General features: G+C 40.0%; 1 protein-coding gene across 2 annotated transcripts in view; it reads right to left on the minus strand.

Annotated features, from left to right (window-relative positions):
• Positions 1-22,835, minus strand: part of Asator (tau-tubulin kinase asator) — a 46,766-nt gene extending 23,931 nt beyond the window's left edge. The window contains exon 1 of one of the 2 annotated variants that reach the window (XM_072303187.1): positions 22,290-22,835. In XM_072303187.1, the coding sequence (XP_072159288.1) occupies positions 22,290-22,297 (8 nt within the window). In that variant the 5' untranslated portion in view covers positions 22,298-22,835. Of the gene's footprint in view, positions 1-16,678; positions 16,699-22,289 lie in introns of those variants that run through there. The other variant, XM_072303186.1, reaches the window with a different exon arrangement.
• Between the last annotated feature and the right edge of the window lie 1,387 nt (positions 22,836-24,222).

Here is a 24,222-nt window from a genome sequence, read left to right on the forward strand (position 1 = left end):
CGCACACCGCCCCCACAGTTCCGTCGTCTAAACGTCAGTCATGGAGGTTTTTGCGAGCAATTCTCCACGCAAATCTTCGTCGTCACTGACTTCCTTCCAGACGCGACGTCTTGACCGATCGACTTTGACAAATTATACAGCGTGTTCCAGCTTCTCGTTCCTGAGAACTACGGCGACAATGAAGGCGGGGAAACGCCCAATTTACGAGAAAAGAGCCGCCTAAAGCCTAAACAGGAAGGTGCGTGTGATTATCTGGGAGTAAAGAAAACTGGCACAAATATCGTTTCGGTTAAAATTACCTATTTCCCGGGAAAAGCCATGTTTTCTGATGAAGCGTCAAATGCACGAGCATGATTAGTGTTATTCCTGTGATTTTTAGAAAAAAGTAGGCCTGAAGCCGAAAATGGACCACTTTTCTTATTTTTTTACTCTGTCACGATAAGCACAAATTTCGCTTTTTCGAAAGAAGAAGGGGAAAAAATATAACTCTTAGAATTTGTGAAGCACTTTTTATACAGAGGAAAAAAAGGAGCCGAGCACTTAAGTTCGACGGTCAACATTTGTACATATTGGAAGTGCATCCAGGGGCGGATCCAGAAATTTGGCAACAACGGATTCCCTATATTCAAACCTATGTTAAATAATCGATTCTTGTCGGGGCACCTTGGCCCCTCCAAGAATCGATACATTTCCATAAGTTTAAATGGAGAAAAACGGTGTTGCCAGCTTGCTGGTTCCGCCAATGAGTGCATCATGGAGAGCAACTGATCACAGGGCTTAAATGTCCGACTGTCATTCAGTTTAAATTGTTTCCTGAATTTTTTTTCTTACAGAGTGGACCTCTTCAAACTAAACAATTTAATTATGGAAAATTAATCACCGTTCAAATCTCATTAAAATTTGTCCAGCGTTTTGGTATAAAATAAAGAAAGAAGCATAGTCTTGACGGTCGAGGATGTTTGAACAATATTTTACAACAAGGCCTTCCATTTTCCTGCCCATTTCAGAAACAACACACGTGCCAGCGGTTATCCCTTGCAAATTCGTGCTTTTATAGATGAGGCGCACACAGTAGTTTCATCACGTTGCAAAAAGTTCATTTAATGAAGTAGCCAATTTATATCGATTGTAATCATTTCTTCTAAATCCAGTCCGAGACGTTAATATCCGTCTCCTCCGTGAAAAAGAAGTTCGGTCCCCCGCACAGTAGCTCGAGTCAATCAGAGAGATTGGACATGAAATTTTTGACTAAAACTGCAAATTTTGGTGTTTATTTCGTCACATTTTAAATTTCAAGGGGTGCTTTTAATAGGACATTTTTCGAGAAAACCAATGGAACCACTTTTGGAACCTCGAAAATTTGTGTTTAGGTGATTCGATGGACGCCATATTTTGTGTCAGAACGACGCGCGACATATCGCATCAATTGGTTCCATTTTTCCAGCTACTCGTCATTTTTCTCGAATTTTGAGATCGCAACTCTGTTGTCAGGAGACAAAATCACTCACTTACCAAATTTTTACAGAGAAATTCAACGTAATAAAAGCGTGGTTTTTTTTAGAGAGAAAATATCGCATTCGATACTGATATCGAAACTGCACTCGAATGCGATATTTCCTCTCTAAAAAAACCACGCTTTCATTACGTTGAATTTCTCTGTTAAAATCGGTAAGTGAGTGCTTTAGTCTCCTGACAACAGAATTGCGATCTCAAAATTCGAGAAAAATGACGAGTCGCTGAAAAAATGGAACCAATTGATGCGATATATCGCACGTCGTTCTGACACAAAATATGACGTCCATCGAATCACCTTAACGGAATTATAAGCGTTTAAGGTTTCCAAACTTTGTCCGACCTCTCTTATTGACTCGATGCCCCGGTAGTAACTCTCACCTCCCTCGTTCTCATACAGCTTAAACAGCAAAAGCGAGGTCTCGGAGATTTTGTCACTATTCGCGGGTGACCTTACTCCGACCGGATCTAACACGGCGAAACACACGACTATTAAACGAAAACAGGGTTGTTTTTTGTCAACACAGAAAAGCGAGGCGGAGAGCAAGATCACAACTCGTTTCAAGTCCAATCAAACGGCGGCATTTTGAGTCGGGTCTCTTTCGTCGACGAATCTCACCAATACTGCCGTGCTTAGGAAGAACGCCGTATGAACATTCGAGAGTTGCCAAATTTCCTTCGATAAAATGTTTATTTTTGAGGAAAATGTTGAATATTTTTCCTTGAAATTTTCTGAAGTTTTAGATCAAATTACAAACAAAATCATCTGAGAAATTGGTTGATAAATATTCAAAAATTTTCCTGAAAATTCGTGATTTATTAAAGGAAATTTGGCAACGCCTGAAGGCACATACGGCGTTTTTCCTCAGTACGGCGGAATAACCGGTGGGCGTGCGGTTGTAATGAGGTTTTGCCACCCTCACCCACTCCTCGACTCGTCAATACCATCGGCGATTTAAATGGGTCTCAACTATTTTTGCCGACTCCTGTTGTTCGCCCCGCGACTTGACTGACAGCCGGAGCCGGGCCCAAAGAGACCGCCCAGGCGTCGGAATATTAATTTGTTTTTAATTAAAAAACAATTACGCAAGCGGGGGTGCTCCGCGACCTGCCGCACGAAAATGTGTAACACGACATGAGGAGCAGACGCCCTGGCTCTCCGTCAAGAGAAATTGTCGAGAACCTTCACCTATATATTTATTTCCTCCAATTTCTACGCTCGCGAGTGCATGGGCTACAATTGACCATGCGGTCTCGCTTTGGGTGGATAAATAGAAGCAGGTGGGAGCGGTTAATTTTTCCGCGACGCGAGCGAGCGTCGCAAATCAAGTCGAGGACCCCATCGAAGTGAACTTGACTCAAGGGAGCTTGTCAAAACCGCGTATATGCCGCGAAGATTTGGGTGCCGCTTACGTCTGTCTAATGATATCTGTTGACTTCCATTAATTTTCAAAAAATATGAACGATTTTGCATGAACGTATTCGATATTTGTTCCATGCGGAACCAAGTCTCAATTTAAAATTTCTCAAAATTGAGAAAACCCTTGATCAATTTTTTGGAAATATCTCCTCAATGGTTAATTTTACGAAAAAAAACTCCAGCAGAAAGAGCATCAAATTTCCTACTGAAATCGATCTCCTTCTCTTATCCTGACTTAATTTTTGGTCGTAAAATGACGTTTTCATCAAAAATTAGCTTAATAAAGGCGCTTTATTGCTGTTTTTGGAGAAACTTTGGTTCATATCTCCAGCCACGATTATCTGAGAAAAAATCTGTTAAGCTCTTTGAAAAGAGCGTAGAATTTACTTTCAGATAACATATGTCAAAAGTTTCAGGGCTTCGCTTAATCCCGTGAAACAGCAGTTTATTAGCTCCGCTCTTAAAATGTGATTTTGTCGACCATTTTCCTTACAATCAAGAAAAAAAAGATAATAAAACCCTAAAAACGTGACCCGAACTGTGTAATAAGGTGGCAAAATAGTGCTGGGTCTATATCACCTAGGATTCGAAAAATTTTGGTTTGGTTTGAAGGACAGAACCCATGTTGAGTGGTGTAATTGGACGTTTCTCTGCCAAACGGAGCCATGTGCATTATGACGTGAGCCCTGTTATGCATACATTCTTATGGGTCTCAGGGCTCATTTCTTGATGCACATAGTTACGGTTGGCAGAAATACGTCCAATTCATCGAAGCAGCAAAACCTTCCGCTCAAAAGGCGAATCTCCGACGGCGGCGAACGCTATTTCGGACGATACCACTATTACCGCATCCTTGCTGCCGGGTGGTATCAAATTAATTGAAGGAGAATTTTACTTCCATCAACAGGAGCTCCAGCCCGATGAGTTTTGTGGATGGCGGCAAGCACTATTTCGCCTTGCTGGGGGAAAACACCGTAAAGTCACTCGAACGTTGCCAAATATCCCGCGATAAAATTATTCTTGCGGAATATCATGAGTATTTTCCCGTAAAATGATCAGATTATTCAGCTGATAAAGGGAATACGATTTCTGAAAAAATTAGAAGAAAATTTTCCTGAAGATTTTAAAAGAAATCGTGCTCTATTAGAGCAAATTTCTTCGTATCCCCAGCCAAGGAACATAACTCCGTTTCAAGGTTGCAACATCGATTCAAACAATTCAACTTTCTACAAGAACGTACCTGTGCAATTTTTGTTCAAAATGTTGGTGATTTTTGCATGAAATCACAGGAAAAATCAGTGAAAGTTCAGCTCGAAATGGGTCAGTTGCGCTAGTCATAGAATCGTGTTTTGATGGTTGATTCTTGTAGATTCGCTAAATATAATAAGACCTGTCCAAACAGCAACTTTCTACGTCCAATATTAAACGAGGTATCGCCCTTTGAAAAGTCGGGTTTTTGACGCCATCCACCGCAGAAGTGGTACCCTTGGTTTCTTCCACCTTGATTTCATCCGAGTTTGACGACGAGTAAGCAGTGCAAATGTGCGCCATACTGACTGATGAAAGCAAGGTGGAAAAAACCAAGGGTGTCACTATCGCAGTGGATGACGTCAAAAACTCGACTTTTCAAAGGGCGATGTCTCAAATTATATTGAACGTAGGAAGTTGCTATTTGGACAGATCTTATTGTTTTTAGCTGATCCACAAGATTCAAGCATCAAAATACGATTCTGTTACCAATGCAACTGACCCATCCCCAACACTGGAAAAAAAACACATTGGATCTAGAGTCCAGACTCTTAAAAACATCGACAAGAAAAAGTACTCTCGATTCAATCAGGATCTAGCTTAAATCATGAACCAAGTTTCTGAATTTAAGCGGATTTCGTTTTGATTCAAGCAAAAATCCGATTGAATCAAGAGTATTTTTTCTTGTCAATGTTTTCAAGAGACTGGACTCTAGATCCAATGTGTTTTTTCTCCAGTGAAGGTTCTCCTGGTGAAAAGTCAATCGACGAGGGTAAATTTGGCAACATTTAAATTTAACTGCGTCCTTTCGTGAGACGAACGACGATTTGGCAACGTCTGGAAGATCATACGGCGTTTTCCCTCACCGCAGTAGTATTATAGGACGTGTGCGCCAACGCGACGCGACGCGAGCAGATATAAACGATACCTCGAAACTACGATTGATCCCTGTTTTCTTGTTTACTTCAACACCGACCACGACAAACATCTAACATCTGCCCACAGTCTAAGAAAACTGACGTTTGCACTCGCCCATCAAAACTCCGAATGAAAAGAAAACTCGTCGTGACGTATCGTTCGATGTGTTTTTTCATTTGCTGGCTATGCATAACAAAAGGGCTATTTACCACACGGAGAAAAAAAATCGGTCATACGCATCGCAAAGTGCCCCATATCGACCAGTGGCGAGTAGTAAATGATTGATTATCGATAATTTTCCATATGGACTACATTTTGCAGTTTGGAACTATAAATTCTAGCCCGATTTAAAAACAACGTATGTGCCATTATATTCCCTATGCACAAAAGTGTTTTTCCAGAAGAGCCAGAATTTATAGTTCCAAATTGCAAAATGCAGTCCATATTAACCTGTGGTAAAGAATCGACCGAAATGGTGTTCGTTGCGAACACCCTGTCTATCGATCCTTTTGCATAGGTTTAAAAAGCAAATCAATCGATATATCGCAAAGCACGTGACGCCACTGATATCGATCATAATATTCGGTTTGTGGAATCGTCTTTCATACCGAATCAGTTCAGTTCATACCCCCGAAAAATGTTTACAGTTTGGTTTGTCTTACAATTTTGGTTATAAGAACCGAAATACGGTAACACGAACTGCGAAGTACGGCTCCAAGATCTAAACTGTAAGGCCGATAGGGAACACCGTGCTGTACTGTGTAGGACCGAGTTTTTTTTTTTTTTCATTACAAACTTCTGGCCGAATTGCGGTCCAGCATAATTACTTTTACCTTGGAATAGAGAACTGTGTGAAATTCAAAAATAAATTAAATTTGAAAACTTACCGAATACTAAAAATTGATCATTCTATGGGATTTGGTTTACTTTTTAAGGATTGTAGCTCTCTCACTAGATTTAAATTAAAATGGTTTGTTAAAAACTTAGAACCTTTTAAAGTTCCTCCCTTAGGTGCCAGGGCCGGGTCAAACTGGCTGCCCGAAGCTTGCTAGAAACCAGTGGCGTGGCGTGAATTGCGATATATCGATTGTTTTGCCATTTAAACCTATGGTAAAGAATCGATTATTATGATGTCCGCTGCGAACACCCTATTTATCGATCCTTTTCCATCGGTTTAAATGGCATAACAATCGATATATCGTAATTCACGCCACGCCACTGCTAGAAACACGTGCCCCGCGGGCCGTTTAGGGCAGTTACATACTAGCTATAGATGTTGGTTTACGAGTAAATCGTGAGAAAGAATTAGATATCAAAATGAAGAAAGAAAATAATCGAGTGTCAGGGAATTTTTTTTTTTTTATAAAAACACTAAAAAACCCATCCCAAGTCAAACTCTGGTAAACTGACCATCTCTTCATGGGACCGGTACATATGAGCTTTAGATATACGTCTACAAATACAGCATATAAAAAGAATCAGACATCAAATTCAAAACAAAAAAAAATCGAGTGTCAACACAGCCGAAGATAGACGAGACGTAAGTGGGCCTCGTTTTTAACTTCTCTCCCGAATCTGTATGACACCTCACTGGCAGTGGCAGTAAAGAGCGGAACATTGCGAGTTCACGCCTCGCGCCATCGCGCCTTCAATTTTGCAGACGCAATACGGCCATCCATCAAGCACGAATAGTTGCATCTCTGCGCCGTCATCAACGCGCATCCTTTATTCCTTTCCCATTTCACTATTTCAATGGGCGACACGGCGACACCTCACTGGCACTACTGGCAGTACAGAGTGGAGCATTGCGAGCTCTCGTCTCACGCCATCGCGCTTTCAATTTTGCGTATGCATCACGAACATCCATCAAGCGTTGTGCCGTATCAAAGAATCTTTTTCTTGACGCGCGAGTACACCTGGAACTCCAAGCTGGGGTCAAATTGACACTAGTTTCTTTTCTGGGGGAGTTACATAAGGATGGACAAGGAAAGAGGGGGCGAAGAAAGTGCCAGAGTTTTACCAAAAGGTGAAAATTTCAAACGAAGTATTTATTACCGTCAAAAACATAGAAATAACGAAGATAAATCACAGATTACTTTAAGGGATCAGTTTTCAGTTAAAAAAATGGAACCTGAAGGAAAATTAGGCAACGTTGAGTGCAGTAAGCTAATTCTGATTAATGTCATCCAATCTACGTTGGTAAATTTTAAAAGTTTAAGACTAAATTTTTTTTGTCTTATAATCTCATTATATAGTTCCCTATTGCAATTTTTCAACTTGAAAATCTCATTCCCAGCTTTTGAGCACAAATTGATCTGCAACGAATTAACTTTTAAAAGAAAACTCTTCAGTGACTTAAAAGAAAATGATATATAAGATAAAAATCTTCTAAATTAGTGTATTATAAAATCTAATGTAATATACTGTGGAAAGCGCGGTTAAGCAATATTCATAATGGACCATAGAATTATGAAATATTGATAAATCGGCGAAGATGAAAATCAGACGAAAGTCTTTGTATCCACTTTAGTATCTCATCACAAGAGGTTGTCAAATTGCACATCTTTATTTTTTTGGGATATACGTTCCTCGTTGGAAAATAGGAGAGATCCGACAAAGTGGCAACTTCGGTGCACCTTCGCTGGCAAGTGTGAAATCTCTTCCGTGCTTTCGGCGCTGATCTAAATTTGCGGAGTGTTTTTTTTTCTCAAAATGTTTCAGGTCGCTACCACGCCGAGAATGCACGAATTTTTGGCAGTGAACATATTTGTGAAGCGTAATTGCTCTTTTATTCAACCCCCTTAATTGCAGTCGACGAGATACTTGGCTGTTTTGTTCTCGTTGGCTTATCACTGAGCTGCGTCAAAATAGGCGGCGAGTTATTCAACTCTTCATGGGAGATTGCATACGTTGAGTGTTCTTGCGCTCAGCTGTGATTTGCAATTTCCTTTCGCCGTCCCATTAGTGAACTTTTGCGAAAATACAAGTTAGAAACTGATAATGGGACAGTTGCGCTGGTCACAGAATCGTGTTTTAGTGCTTGATTCTTATAGGTTGGCAAAAAATAGTAAGATCTGTCCAAACAGCAACTTCCTAAGCTCACTATTATTTCTTCTCTTAATTATATACATTCTTCATGAGTTAATTTATCAAAATTTAGTCATTAACCAGTCCAAGATCAATCAAAGTCTCATTAAACACGAAAACTTTCGATTGTAAGAAACACTTGGACTCATTTTACCCATTGGCGGATCCAGCAAACTGGCAACACTGTTTTTCTCCATTTAAACCTATGGAAATGTATCGATTCTTGGAGGGGCCAAGTGCCCCGATAAGAATCGATTATTTAGCATAGGTTTAAATGGAGGGAATCCGTTGTTGCCAAATTGCTGGATCCGCCCCTGATTTTACCACCATGGCACAAAGGGCGCGAATCAGAAACAAGGTTCCGTGTTTGTTTACATTTGAATCAAGGGTTCGATATTATATCAAATGACGTAGCCACTAAATCAGTCTATTGCCAGTTTGGATCGAAAATGTATCGAAAAAGTGACCCAAGCTCGGCGCACACCGGGCTCGGAAATCGTCAACCAGAACATGGCACCAGCTCTCCCATTTACATTACGACTCTATGCACTCTATGTCCTAGACACCATGAACTATGGCCATGCTCTTATGGAAGGAGGGCGACGATTTGCATTGGCGGATCTAGCAATTTGGCAACGCCGGATTTCCTCCATTTAAACCTATGGAAATGTATCGAATCTTGGAGGGGCCAGATGATCCGAAAAGGGTACACGGACTTTATGTCCACTTTTTTACGTCCACAGACTTTTCGTCCACAATTTTTACGTCCACAGTTCTAAAGCCCACACTATTGTTAAGTCCATTACTTAAACGTCCACTAAGTTAAGTCCACAAATGTAAAGTCCACTAAAATCAAATTCAAGCGTCATATTTTAGTCCGTGTGTAAAATTATATTGACAATATCGAAATGAGAAAATTATGAGAGAATAAGGTGTTGTTATCGTAACTCATATTTTAAATGAAATGTTAATTTCTTCTTTTGATTCATCTTTTCAAATTGTCTTTGGTAAATACTTGGTTTCATTTCTATCCTTGAAATTTCCGATGTAAAATATGCCTTAAATGTACATTCTTTTTTTAATGAAATTGATTACTTCATTTTAAAAACATTTACATTTTTAAAACGTGGTAAATATTTGTAAAACCTTTTCCAAGCAATGGCATCGATATGAATCTCAATGAGCCGTAGTTGTGATGAAAGAAACTATACAAAAATTAATAAAAGAGGAAAAAAACCAAGAAGCACTCAATTTTTTGTGTTTAACTTATTTGCACATCGACCTCCTTAAGTCAAATACGTCCAATTTTGAGCGTTTGGTTGCGCTTACACCACGCTGCAGCACAGTAAAAGCCCAAAACATAAAAGAATAAATTTGAATGCTTTGGAAATCATTAAATTTGACACGGAACCACTATTATATTTACAGAAAACACATTATATTTTCCAGTAGTACATATTTCTTTTTCATCAGTTTAAAAGGGAATAATCAATGCAGAGAGTGCAAACATTTCAAAATCATGAGTTGAAAAACGCTGACTCCGCGAGTTTAAATATTAGAGCCTAACACAGAGCGGAGCGGCGTGTTAGCAGCGCAGAACGCGCACTGGCGCCTACAAACCTAACAGGATACTTCACGCATTGCGCAACGCGTGAAGTATCCCGTTAGGTTTGTAGGCGCCTATGCGCGTGTCACGCTGATTGCCTGCCGCGCCGCAACGCTTTAAGCAACTATTTCGCGTCAGAGGCGTTGCACAGTATCCTACAAGATTGAAGGCACACGAAATAACTAGTTAAAGAGAACTTTCAATTTTGACTGCATCTGTTACTGAAAAATGTTTAATTTGGCATTGGAGCGTTTCCTAGGCTCCCGCTTTGGTTTTCATGTTATCATATCCGTACAGTGTACACATGAACATATGTTTTTATCTGCTCTTAGAGTCTGTTCTCTTTCATGACTTGATTCATGAATGAAATGTTTTTAAGAATGAAGGTAGTAGTAGTATGCATTTATTTTTGAGGTGGTTCCTGTCATTTAAATGAGAAGAAAAAAATGTGGACATAACATGTCCACAATTTGGACAATTTTGGACATATTCATGGTTGGACATTAAATCATGTGGACTTAATAAAGACTGGACTTAACGTTTAGTGGACATAAATAGCGGTGGACATTTATTTAATGGACGAAAGGTAGGTGGACATAAAGTCCTGGAAGCCCGAAAAGAATCGATTATTTAGCATTGGTTTTAATGGAGGAAATTTGGTGTTGCCAAATTGCTGGAACCGCTTCTAACGATTTGGCCGCGAAATTTTTGCTATCGATAGGAGGTAGTCCCTGAATGGGCCCGTTCTATTTAGATTAATTCACGGGGGTCCTAGACAACACGAAGCGCCCACTGGGGTGTACTCCTTAGTATCACTCTGTTCACCGACCCAAACGAATTTCATGCCAAAGAACCGAGTGGTGGGCGCTGCAGAGAACAATTACTCAAGCCGCAGAGCGACGCAGTATACTACCGTGCTAAGGAAGAACACCGTATGAGCCATCAGACGTTGCCAAATTTCATCCGACAAATCACGAATTTCAGGAAAATCTTTTAATATTTCTCCTCCAATTTTTCACAGTATTTCGTTTCTAGTTTGATCTAAAACCTATAGCTGAACCATAGAGATGTTGAAATGTGTAGAGATTTGTACGAATTTGAATTGTTTTTTATATAACCAGTTCTGCGAAAGAATAACGATGTGCCAATGTTTTCTCTGAAACCACTTCCATACTCAAAAAAAGTCTCAATTTTCGTGAGCTCTTCGAAATCGTGCTATAAAACCTTCTGAAGTCGCGAAAGCTCACGATAAATTAGACTTCTTCTATGCAATAGTTACTTAAAAATGTTCCACTTTAACACTTTCGTAGGCATGCGTTATATACAAAAATGAAAACATGTTGTATAACAAAAATTACCTTATGCTGGGAGTTTGTTTATCATTTTCCAGTGGACTTATGGTCAGGTGTGAACTTCCTCCATTTTGCTTTATCAAAGCTTTACACGTTTTTTTGAGCTTGGAACTATCATTTAGATAAACAGTGCACTATCGTGTTTTTCTCATAATTTTTTCATAGAACAATGGCAAAATTCGCTATCTGCTACTGGGCAAAAGTCTGCAATTTCAAGGAAAAATATTCATAACTTTCTTTGTAAATCGACATTTTATCGGTGGAAATCCGGCAACGTCTGATGGCTCATACGGCGTTCTTCCTTGGCACGGCAGTACGAGCTTCCCGTTGAAGCGCAAACCTTGCCCTTGCCTCTCTACTCGACGACAGCGGGCCGCAAATCGTCACAACTACAAAGCGCTGCACATTTCCTAAACGGCCGCCGCGAAATTCCGGAATTACGCGATACGGCGCGCTTTTAATTATTGTAATGAGTTATCGACCGAACAGGCCGCCCTGGCGCGATTCCTCCGGCGCGGACTTGTTTACACCATCCCCGCCGAGAACGGAGGCCCCTCCCCTTTCTTTTCTTCGCCTGTGCAACACAAATGTTTATTTTGGTGATTTACCGAGCCCTAAACTCCTCAAATTTGATTTACACGGACCCGGGTCCGGAGAGGGCCGAATCGCCGCCGTCAGCCAACGACCGCGGCGCTTACGTCCACGCTCGCCATTTGGCGGGAATCCCAGTCGGACCCCGGCAGTGGCGTGGCGTGAATAATCGATTATCGATATCTGGCCATTTGAAGCTATGGTAAAGAATCGATTACTAAGGTGTTCGCTGCGAACACCCTGATAATCGATCTTTTTTCATAGGTTTAAATGGCATAACAATCGATATATCGCAATTCACGCCACGCCACTGGACCCCGGGGCTCGGACCTCGTCTCCGCGGATTTTTTGCACACGACTCTCCGCCGCCCGCCAATTGGACGTAATTCTACCAAACGGAACTAAGTGCATTATGACGTGAGCCCTGTTATGCATATATTCTAATGGGTCTCAGGGCCCATGTCTTAATGCACATAGTTCCGTTTGGCAGAAATACGTCCAATTTTCTCCAAGGGATGCACGCATACATGCATGCTCGCGGAACAACAATAATGAGAGCAGAAAAAACAAGCCACTCGTCATGAGTCGGTTGCCATAGGCGGAACCGAGAAGTGGTGGAGCCGGGGGGGGGGGGGCAGGGTCCCCTCTTGCAGCGGGCTGATTGTCGCGATGGAGATGTTGCATGTGTGAGGGATTTGCGATTTGACTACTGATTCTTATGTGAAAGTTCGAGAGAAACACGATGGTGCCACTGGTTTTCTCTGAAATCATCTTCCAAGCTCAAAAAAAGCTCTCAAGTTGAGGCCAAAATGGAGAGGATATCCCACGCTATCCTGAGAGTCCACCTCTACATCAAGATAAACTCTTCATGCAAAGATAGGGAGCAAATACATTAGCAGTGATGCCGTGTTTTCATTTTTGGACGCTGGCGCCTACAAACCTAACAGGGATACTTCACGCATTGCGCAGTGCGTGAAGTATCCCTGTTGGGTTTGTAGGCGCCAGCGTCCCCAAATAAAGTGGCAACCCTGCTAATGTATTTGCTCCCTATCTTTGCATGGAGAGTTTGTCTTGATGTAGAGGTGGACTCTCAGGGTAGCGTGGGATATCCTCTCCATTTTGGCCTCAACTTGAGAGCTTTTTTTGAGCTTGGGAGATGATTTCAGAGAAAACCAGTGGCACCATCGTGTTTCTCGCGAACTTTTACATAAGAATCAACAGTCAAATCGCAAATCCTCACCACATGCAACATCTCCGTTGATAGACAAAGAGGACACAAGGGATATGGAGGGATCCTATTGGAGGAAACGGGTGATTGCAATGGATATAGGAGGTAGGTAATAGGTAACTAACGGCAACCCACGATAGACCCTAGTTAGTCCATCATTTACCCCTTTTGTCTATCAGAACCACCCATTTCAACCAATAGCATCGCTCCATACTCCCTATGTCTTCTGTGTCTATAGCATTGTTTATCGATTTCGACAATCAGCCCGCTGGCCAGAATCAGAAAGAAGAAAGAGAGGAAAATGCCGGCAGGACACAACCCTCTCAGGATTGAAACAGTTGTCCTATCAGTATGAAACATTGTAATTGTGGCTTGGAGGACAAGGCGCATAAGTGCGGTTTTTGCTATTTCGAGAAATGCGTGTTTGAAATTTCAAAATTACATGGATCCTTATGGTGGAGAGAAAGTTCAAACTGACTTTTTAATGCTTAAAAATTGTAATTTGGGAGCGAATTTTCCACGGAATGCATTAAGACTAGTTTTACTCTGAATCATTATTATCTCAAAAACTGAACTCATGCGCCTTGTCCTCCAAGCCCTTCCATTATGATTTACTGAAATTGTCAAAGAGAGAATTTTCAGTGTTGAGGTATTGCCATCTGTCATTTAGACAGTTAGTTGAACGTGTCCGCCTTTGTGAGGTGGTGGGTTTACCATTTATACCCTCAAACACGCTGTATATCCGCCGGGAAGACACATTGAACGATATGCGTAATGGTGTAATGTGTGAAGTATCTCTTCGATGTCGAAGGCGCTGGAAACGCTGCGCTGCGCTGCTTGCCGGCGCGCTGTTAGTTGCCCACGATAACTTGATTGATGACGTTGTTTCTCGCAGTATAATCGTGTTGTCAACTATTCGTGGAGCTCATATTGAAAATAAATATGTTTTGACCAGAACCTTCTTACGGAACTGGAGTCAACTGAACTGGGTAAAATATTTGTCATTAGTGGGTGAAACTTTAATAATGGCCACACGGTGGTAACTGTCAGAAGTAATTGGAAACGAATAATAGAAAGCTCATTATTTCCGCTGAATATGTATGAAATACATTTATTTACCTCTGAATTATCTGTTCAACATCCAGTGCTGACTCCAATGGCAAAGAAAGTGGAAACAATAATTTGTCTGTCAGGTGGGTACGCAGCCACAGTGCTAAAAATGGAAACATCTTATCCATATTTATATTCCTTCCTAGTCACAAAGTGCCCACCAAAGTTGTTATTGTTAATGGAAAAATGTATTTTCATTTATTTTTCAGCATCTAAAGGTCCTGGCGATGGCAATTATGCCGAAAAGCTTCGACCAAAAATTATAATCGAATAAAGCAGTTTTATGTAAGTTAATTCTTGCACGTTTTTAGCACTTTGGCTAGCATACCCACCTAACAAATTAATTGAGTGCTACTACCAACTTGTTAAAAATTAATCATAATTTGTCGAAGAGCCTGACTTTAACGGAGAAACCAGGCCGTTTATATAGTAATTCTCAGTTTTGAAGTATCCACTTTATGAGTTTATATTTAAAGGCCAACGTGAACCTCCCTTACTTACAATGTAACTGCGTCAACCCTTCACTGGAAAAAAAACACATTGGATCTAGAGTGAAGACTCTTGAAAACATTGACAAGAAAAAATACTCTTAATTCAATCAGTTTTAAGCTTAAATCGAAAGGAAATCCGCTCAAATTAAGAGGCTTCGCTCTTGATTTAAGCAAAAATCCGATTGAATCAAGAGTATTTTCTCTTGTCGACGTTTTTAAGAGTCTGGAGATCCAATGTGTTTTTTTTTCCAGTGCTCCTGATGAAAGGCGCTACCTAAGGAACGTCTATGAATACGACCCCGCGGACTCTACAGCCCGGGACCTGAAATAGTTTCGTTTCACCTGAATCGGAATATCCAGCCGCGGCAAGTGGGTGCTGTCTGCGGACTTGAATAAATCCCCGACGCGCCGGAGGCTGTCGGATTTCAAGATAAAACAACCCATTTTCTATCGATCATCACGGAAAAATCCTGAAAATCTCACGCAATTTGTCAACCCTGTCGCTGACAGACGGGCCATAAATCCACACTCGGTTCGGCTTCAAAGCAAGCGGGCTTTGCATTGCGGAGTCGTTGACACAGCTGCCTAATTCCCAGGGGAAAACATCAGGTTTCCTCGATCCACGGCGGCTCCAGCCGCAGAACTGGCAACGTCGCGCGAACTGCGTTTTGGCACACAATTTTTTCGGGAAAAATGATTTATCACCGCTCTCGCATCATATGTTCGATGTTGTGGCCGCGCACAATCTGTTGTTCGGAGAGTGTTCGAATTTAAAATATAGTTGTAGGAAGTTGTTTTATAAATAAAAAAAACTTTATCCGCGGCGAAAAGCTCTGAATTCGCGCGCGTAAAAATATAGGCGAGGTGGCTTTCGCTCCTGCTGTACCTCGATCGGTGTCTATTTGACACAGTTTTATTGATTTTCGCGCTGTTTTCGCCGTCTTCCGGGGTTTAAATTATGAAAGCATCACCGGAGACAGGGGATTTCCGCAGCCTTCGTCATTGCTTACGTTGTTTACTCAAGGTCATACTTACGATAAACGCGCGAAAAATTGCCGGGCCTAAAAATTTAATTACCGTACTACATTGACTTCGATGCTGCTCGAAAATTTTGCGAAAATTTCTACTGTCAATTAGATGGATTTATTGGAATCGTAGTCTGACCAATTATTCGGAAAAACACGCATTTGGATGATCTTGTTGATTTTTTTTTTGTAACACAAGTAATGAGAACTTTGTGATGGAATCATTAGAAAGTGTCAGCGATTTAGACCTTGAAAATAAGGCTACTCGTTTTTCGTCTATTTTTCCTCGTCTTTTTCTGACTTTGCCATAAATATCTGGAGCTTCTGCGCTACAAAGAAAGATAATTTTAAATTAAGTTGATCTGTTAATGAAGAAAAATCATGAATGACATCATTTGAACAAAAGCTTTTACAATAATGCACTTTGAATGTATGTTAAGCATGCATTGATCTTATTAAGCCAGACCCTAGTTTTCTCCGACACAGACAATTACGAAGAAAAAATTAAATGAAAATAATAATAATTTGTCAATATTTTTTAAAGACAGGTCTCTTTCAGGTGCATGAAAAAAAAGTTAAATAAAAGAATAGAAAAAGCTGAAAGCGTTTCGCGTTTATTGATTTCCTTTTTTTGTACGTTGGAATGAAAGCGCAAGAAAATATATGCTATTTTTTTTTCATTTAAAAAAAAATAAATTTTTTTGACACATGTCTGCAGTATAGGATTCACACGATTTCTTGGATCCATTTATTGTCGCTTTACCTGCACAAGTAAACTTAGTTTAACATTGTTATGGGACTCACACTGCACAGTGTCTGGTGCTTATTGCATTATTTAAAAAAAAAAAAAAAAAAAAAAAAAAAAAAAAAAACTGAGTGACAAGCTCAAAAATTGAGTTATTTTCTCTTTTTCTGCACTTTCTTCATTGGTAGACAATTCTTTATCGATCACTTAATTATGGATGGACCGAAAATAAGCAGATAGAAAGCTTTAGGCAGAGAAAGTAAACATTTCAGAAACTTGCTCCTCGCATATAGATACTGTATTTGAAACAAATAAAAAATAAATAAATAAACAATATATCACTACCTCGTCAGTGGAGACATGATCTAGCGCTAGTGTCTGTTTTGGCGGATTTAATTTCATTAAACAAGAGTGACCTGTCCTAGCGGCTCCTTTACACCCTACGGAAAAAAGATAAAAGCGTAAATAAGAAATCAAATAAGCTGAATCAAGCGTCTAGAATTGCCTTGCGGCCTAACTTCCTTGTTTGATTACGTGATGAGAGATTTGATTTATATTTCTAATCTTGGCAAGCGACTTGTCTAGTAGGGAAATGTATAAATCGTCGCTAAACGACGAATTAAGCGACACTATTTCATGAGAAAGTCAGGTAGGGCGAGAAATGAACCGTTCAAAATGAAATTTTTAGACTAAAACTATTTCAGAAGACTAACAGAACGCGGAAGCGTTAGGGATAAAATGGACGCTTCAGTTAGTGGCGCGGATTAAGGGTTCACCCTTCGCATAGCCTTATTTTTATGAATTATTGTGCAAATTATTAAAGTGGCATCTCCTAAGGCATCCACGCACAGAGATGGAAAGTGAAATTTTACGTTTTGAAATTTCATAAGCCTCGAATAAATTTCACAACAGTTGAAATGTATTATTTTTTTTTAGAATTATTGATTGAACCTTTGAACGTCTGAAAGCGTTTCAGATGGTCTTTCTGTTGATGCTGCGGTGTTATGCTACTCTACTGAAGGTGCCAGACACAAAGAGGGGGCAAAAAGGGGAGTTTAGAGAGAAAAACCCCAACCTAACCTCTAAACTAAAAGAAAACATATGCAACGCGCGAATGTTTTAGGCTTCTGGTAAAAAATTTCAAAATTTAGAATCACTGTTTCTAGGCGTTTCTAAGCCTCCTGAATGTATCCCCAGAAGTTTCAATATATTTCATGAAATTTTCCATCTCTGTTCACGCAGGATATATTTCAGGATTTTTATTTCCGGAAAAATATGGAAATTATTCTTACGCCGTGAGACTCACGGATTTTTAACAATCTCAGCGTTAACAGTGCGTCCAGCAAATTGGCAACATTGTTTTCCTCCATTTAAACCTATAGAAATGTATTTCGGGTGCTCCGACAAGAATCGATTATTTAATATAGCTTTAAATGTAGGAAATCCGGTGTTGCCAAATTACTGGATCTGCTTCTGTGTCATCATTGCCACTTGTTGAATTATTTAGGTATCGGAAGTACTTTCCCACCAGTCAACACGGGAAAAATGGAACTGCTTATTTAACAATTTTGTAGTTAAAAAAAGTTTCCAACATGTTTCAATGTAGATTTTACAATAAAAAAATGCTAACCTAACCACCTCCGTGGTTGAATTGGCTTCCTACTATTGTGAAATGTACATTTGGACGTATTTCTGTCAAACGGAGCTATGTGCATTCAGACATGAGCCCTGAGACTCATAAGACTATATGCATAACAGGACTCACGTCATAATGCACATAATTCCGTTCGGCAGAAATTCATCCATTTGAAACATGTCGAACATATTTTTTCACAATTTAATTGTTAAATTAGCAATTCATTTTTTTCCGTGAATGACGGGTTAAGGCTTGCATGACTGCTCATTGATCCAAATTCCATAGATGGGACTCCATAAGCATTGTGAAAATTGCAGAACACGTAGCTCGATCGCAAAGTTTCAAAATCTTCTCTAGTGCTCAATTTTTTCCAAAAAAAAGAAAGGAAAAAACCCATGGATATCATTCTTCGAAATCTTTACAAAACATTCTGAGGAGAACGAAGAGAAATCAGTAAAAATTCCAAGACACAAGATCCATTGGTCTCTCTTTGGTAAAAATTAAACTGTGACAAGAAATCTTCAACCTTGCAATACGTGTTTTGTGACTTCTAGCATTGATATATGTCGGTAAATTTAATGATTCTATAATTCGAATGTATTCAGAAAAATGGAGACAAGAGCCGTTAAATTGGATATTTTATTTCAAACCGTCACCCCCCCCCCCCCCCCTCTAAACAATAGTATTGATGGCTCCCATGATAATTTTAAAGTTGTTTCGTCTCTGGAGGTAGCTTAAAGTACTTAAGCAGACGTTTTTCGTCAACACTCACTTAAAGTAAACTGACTCCCAGTCTAGCCCAGTTCCGTGCCCTGCTACAGTGATGCCGGAGTTACGGTCACGAGATATTGCTATTCTTGTCGTAATGGGTCAATAGGTCAGTTGCGTTAGTCACAGGATCGTATTTTGATGGTTTAAGCATGTAGATTAGAAGAAAACAGAGAGATCCATTCAAACGCAAAGTGTCTACGTCCAATATAAAAAGAGATATCGCCCATCGAAAAACACGGCGTATTACGTCATCTACCGCGGTTGTTCGTACCATGGTTTTTTCACCTTGGTTTCGCCTGTCAAGGAATATGAACATTTGCACTGGTTGTTCGACGTAAACACAGAAAAGACAAAGGTGGAAGAAACCATGGCATGCACTCCTGTTGTAGATGATGTCATGCGCTGTGTTTTTCGATGAGCGATATCTCCGCTAATATTGGTTGTAGAATTTGACGTACCTATGTAGAGAACATATTGATTTTTGCTACTCTATCAGACAAACCTTCATCTGTGACATAGTATGCAACTGATACACTGAGCTTGTTAAATATTCGTATTTTGATTATTCCAGAGTATAGATCAGCAAAAAATGATGAGATCTGTCCAAACACCAAATTTCCACCCTCGATATTAATTAAGGTATTGCCCTCCAAGGAACATAGGAACAATCCGTCTGACGTCATCCATGGTGCATTACATGGTTTCCTATACTTTGGTTTCACTCACATTTTAAGTAAAGGAACCAGTGCAAATGTGTGTGCTAATAATTGATAAATTCAAGGTGGAAGAAACTATGATATGTAGACTACCACAGTGGATGACGTCATTCATATACGGTGTTTTCGAGGGGCGATAGCTCAGGGCAATTGGATAGCGCATCTAAATGCGGTTCTGTGATCTGCGAAACTGAGCCATTGTTGTACTTTTAAAATTAAATGTCTGCCAGCGAAACTCGGTGAAAAAATTGCGTAGATATATTCCGGTTCGATAAGTGAAAAACATTTTCAGTTTTATTCCGTCTTTATCATTCCATTATCTTCCGGGAGGAACCCAATCAAATACCTTTATGGGCAACCTAAGTACCATCTGCCATTCTCCGCACGTGTCCATACCAAACCAGCTGCCTGGTTTTGATATATTATTATTTGATTATAATTGAGAAACATTTTGCGTGGATTGGCATCACTGCTCGGTCATCCTAGTTCACAATAGACACGATACGGCCCATTCGGCTGCCAGCCAAGTTTCCCATGAGTTACTGTGTTATTAATTTTTAACTCATTCGCCTAATTATCATTACTCTGTTATACTTTTTTGTTCTATTTCATGGTTCATGATGTTGACAAGAAACCAGGAAGTGGAAACTTCATTCAATACCTAAAAATATGAAAGGAATGGATTTTATTTAGTACCCTACTTGCAGATTATGGGATTAGTTAAAGAATATGACTTTAAAGGGGTTGATCCTGATCTCGTCCGACCTGAGATAACCGAGAAAAAAGCCTGGCACGGGTCGTGTGGGTCACCCTGTATGAGTTCACAAAACCTTTGGGTGCTCAGCACCTTACATGGCTCAACCTTGATTCATGATGGACGATGCATAAAATTTAAAATTCAGCAACTCGCGATATTTTGAGAAATTTTACTGTCGCAATTGCAAGGACTGGAGCACTGACAGTCGTTGAAATGACAGTCGTAAAGCTAGCCGGGCGACTTAAGAGGGAATGTCTGTTATAAATTCGCTAACAAGCAGCGAAGAGAGTTAGAACGAGGCATTAATGATGTTTCAAAGAATAACATCGAGGATAGCTGACGATCTCGCGTAGAATTCGCAAAAGTTCGAGAATGTCGATACAAGCGCTTCGTAAATTTGAACCTTTCCGATCGAGGTTTACTTGGATTGCATTTTGCAAAAAGGAATTAAGAGCATTTCAATGTTGCTAGGATTATACAACTTACATTATTTGCAATTCATTTACTGAAATCATGTGAAAAAAAATTGTACAAAGACAATTTTCGTCTTAAATTTACAGTTTATTGGGAGTAAGGATAAAACTTGATTTGATGATCAATTTATGTTTGCAAGGTAGAAAAGCTGCACAATTTTAGCAACTTTGGAATGCTCTTGGCTCCTTTTTGCAAAATGCAATCCACTTGTATAAGAGTGGAACAAAATTATTAATCTGGTGTGGGGAGGGAAAGGGGTCGCGGGTGCCCATTTGGGCATAAACCGTTTCTCGTGCCTTTAACTTAAAAATATGATAAAAACGCCGTTGGTATAAGTATTCGAACGTTGCCAAATTTCTTCTTAAAAAGTATTAAATTTCGAAAAAAGTTATGAATATTTTTCCTTGAAAGTTTCAAATCAAATTACGAACAAAATCCTCTGAAAAATCGAAGGAGAAATATTCACAAATTTGCCTGAAAATTCGTGATTTTTCGAGAAATTTGACAACGCCCGATGGCTCATGCGACATTCTTGCTTAGTATGACAGAACAAGCCGGTAGCGTTCAGCTTAATGACTACTCTTCAAGAATTCTATCTTAACAAGGACGGAGAGCCGTATACTGAACTATAACCTTTTTCACTTTTCCATTTTCAAACAGGACTTGATGTACCCTTCCGAATATAATTCTTGTATAAATTTATGGTTCCGGTAAAACCAATCTAAGAAATTCAATGAAAGATACCACAAACATGATAAATCCCATTAACTATAACTACATCAAGGTAATGAGTTAAACTAGGATTTTATCTATTTCTAGAGGTCTACAAGGCCCAGCTATAAAATTTTGGATGAAGGTAATCTAAGTCCTGATAGTGCATACCATAAGCAATGCAATCATGCCTCATCCATCGCATGCTTTTTCATAAGCGTGCGAGGGGAAAATCGCCGTATTACCATTCGAGCGGTGCCAAATGTAATTAAAATATATACGAACTTTTCAAGGAACTTTTAAAAATAGTTTGTAAAATTTGCAGAGGATTTTTGGCGCAATTTTATCTCGCAATTCCCAAGACGTCAAGAGACGTTTCCTTAGATTTCCGCAGAAATGAATGTTTAATCGGAAGAAATTTGGCGACGGTTGATTGTTCATACGGTATTCTTCCATACCATGGCGGAGTCGTAGATATAACATGAGGAATACTACCAGGAATTAAAGTATCTTCTCTCAGAAGCCTACCTAGTTCCGTCCACCATACTTGTTTCCGTGAGTTAAGGCTCCTTGTGCTTATTTCAAATGACCTCACGCGAAACCAGAATCGGACAGGATGGGCAACAAATTTTTAAAATCTTAGATAGCTCCAAATTCATGATCATTGAAATGAAAGCGATCCTCACATTGGGAATAGTTGGTGTATGGTAGCAAAATTATGAAGATAGGTGATTTGACAACCTTGCACACAAAATGAATTTTGTGGACTGTTGGTGTAGGTATCATATTGATGGCACTTTTTCGATTGCGCATGTTTTAAAAAAATGACGTCAAATTTTTCAAAAATATATGTAACCTCAGTATTTTTTAATGATTGTCTGGTGAACTTACCATTTCATAATGGCCTGGCTTGAATCTGTCGCCAGTCTTGAGGTAAAATCCTTGAAAGGTAAGCCAGCGCACAAAAATGTTGAATACAATGAACAAATAGTACCTGAAATTGAATATGTGTCACTTCAATGTATATACGAACGGAAGCTTAATTCTTCCGGATCAAATGAGACGCACTTATGAGAAAATTACACACAATTCCCAACCGCGTTTTTACAGTTTACAAGAATTAAGTTTAGATTATCACTGAACACATATTATTTACGGCAATTATTTTATCCCAATCGCAACAACTTAATGGAGATTCGAAATTGATTGAACAAAAATCACGTTTATAGAATTGTTCCTCGTTTCTTTCCAAGAGCAGACACTTTTTCAAGTCGAAAAATATGCAATTTTCAATCCGAAGCGTAGTGTCAATTGTCCTCGTTTCTTTTAATCTACGAAGCACTTGAGGACAACTTAAATGCAGCTTCCGGCATACAAAAAAATTGGCTGTGAGAATATTCCAAACTCTTTGCGAAAAATTCAACACAGAACTTGTAATTTTTTAAAAGCGATAAGGAAACTACTTCAGAAATGTTTCAAGTCAGGAAGTATATAGTACCCAAAGATTCTTCCAAAAAAATCTGATAGAAATTATGAAATTGCCTATCAACTATCAGTACATAAACTGTCTTTTGGAGAATGAATTTTCCACAATTTTTTTGAAAAACGCAGCACAAACTTCGAAATTTTCCGTAACGACAGAAAGCTGCAGCGACAGCGTGTAGGTAAATTTACGTTAAAATCCACCGCAATTTTTCCGGAAACTAATCTCAATTTTCCCCGTACCGATTTTCGAGTTTCAATTATGTAAAAGCTTAAATAACAAGCGAACAGACGCGAGCAGAACTACAACTTCTAAAAGCGAAACAACTTTTTTTTTAAAAAAAATGACCAAAAAACGGCGGATCCCGACTCTTGCGAGCGCACAGCCGGACCCTGGGAGCGCGAAAAATTTGACGGGGAAACCGGCGCGAAAATTTCGGAGCCTGGATACGCGCACAGCGCTCGGCGAGCGACGAAAATTTGTTGCAGGCCGGCTCGAGCCTCCGCGTTGCTTGGTCGAACAACGGAGCACACACAATATTTCAACCACTTGCCAACACGTGAGCCCCCGCCCCCCGCCCGCCCGGGGTTCCGTGTTACCCAAGTCCCGTCCCGGCGGGTCGGCCCCGACAAATTGGCACTAATGACCGGGCTGACGTCACCGGGTCCAGCCAGTCACCGCTCTCTGCCTGGTCTGCCTAGATCAACGAGGACAGGAACGATGTCGTTAGACCTAGAGAAGGTTTTTCAATCTCGATTGGGGGCCAGGCATTGTGCCGCCTTTGGAACAGAACCAGAGACGGTGGCAGTCGCTAGAGTTTTTTTTCGGCGAGGGCAACGGCCAAATTCGCCCGAAATTTGAGGGGTTTGGAGGACAAGGCGTATAAGTGCAGTTTTTGAAAAATTGAGGTATTAATGTCCCCGCCAAATCGTGAATTGAAGGAATAAAGCAGGAAATGAGGAGATGAGATCTACCGGAGGAGCTCTGGCAAGATTGCTGTCAGTGGCGGTTGGGTGTCGCAGAGCGCACAGAAGCGCTATAAGAGCGACTTATTAGTAGTACGTATTAATGTTTTCAAGTTAAACTAGTCTCTCTGTGGAAAATTCGCTCCCAAATTCCAATTTTTATGCATCAAAAAGTCAGTTTGAATTTTCTTTCCGCCATGAGGATCCATGTAATTTCGGAAGTTCAAACACGTATTTTTCGAAATAGCAAAAATTGCACTTGTGCGCCTTGTTCACCGAGCCCCTTAATTGTAGTTTTGATAGCTCCACCTTCAAAGTCAGTGAGCGGGAAAGTTCAAAAATGTCTCGAATACGTTTGGAAAAATATTCAAATGAT

This window comes from Bemisia tabaci, chromosome 8 (genome assembly GCF_918797505.1).
Source record: "Bemisia tabaci chromosome 8, PGI_BMITA_v3".
NCBI lineage: Eukaryota > Metazoa > Arthropoda > Insecta > Hemiptera > Aleyrodidae > Bemisia > Bemisia tabaci.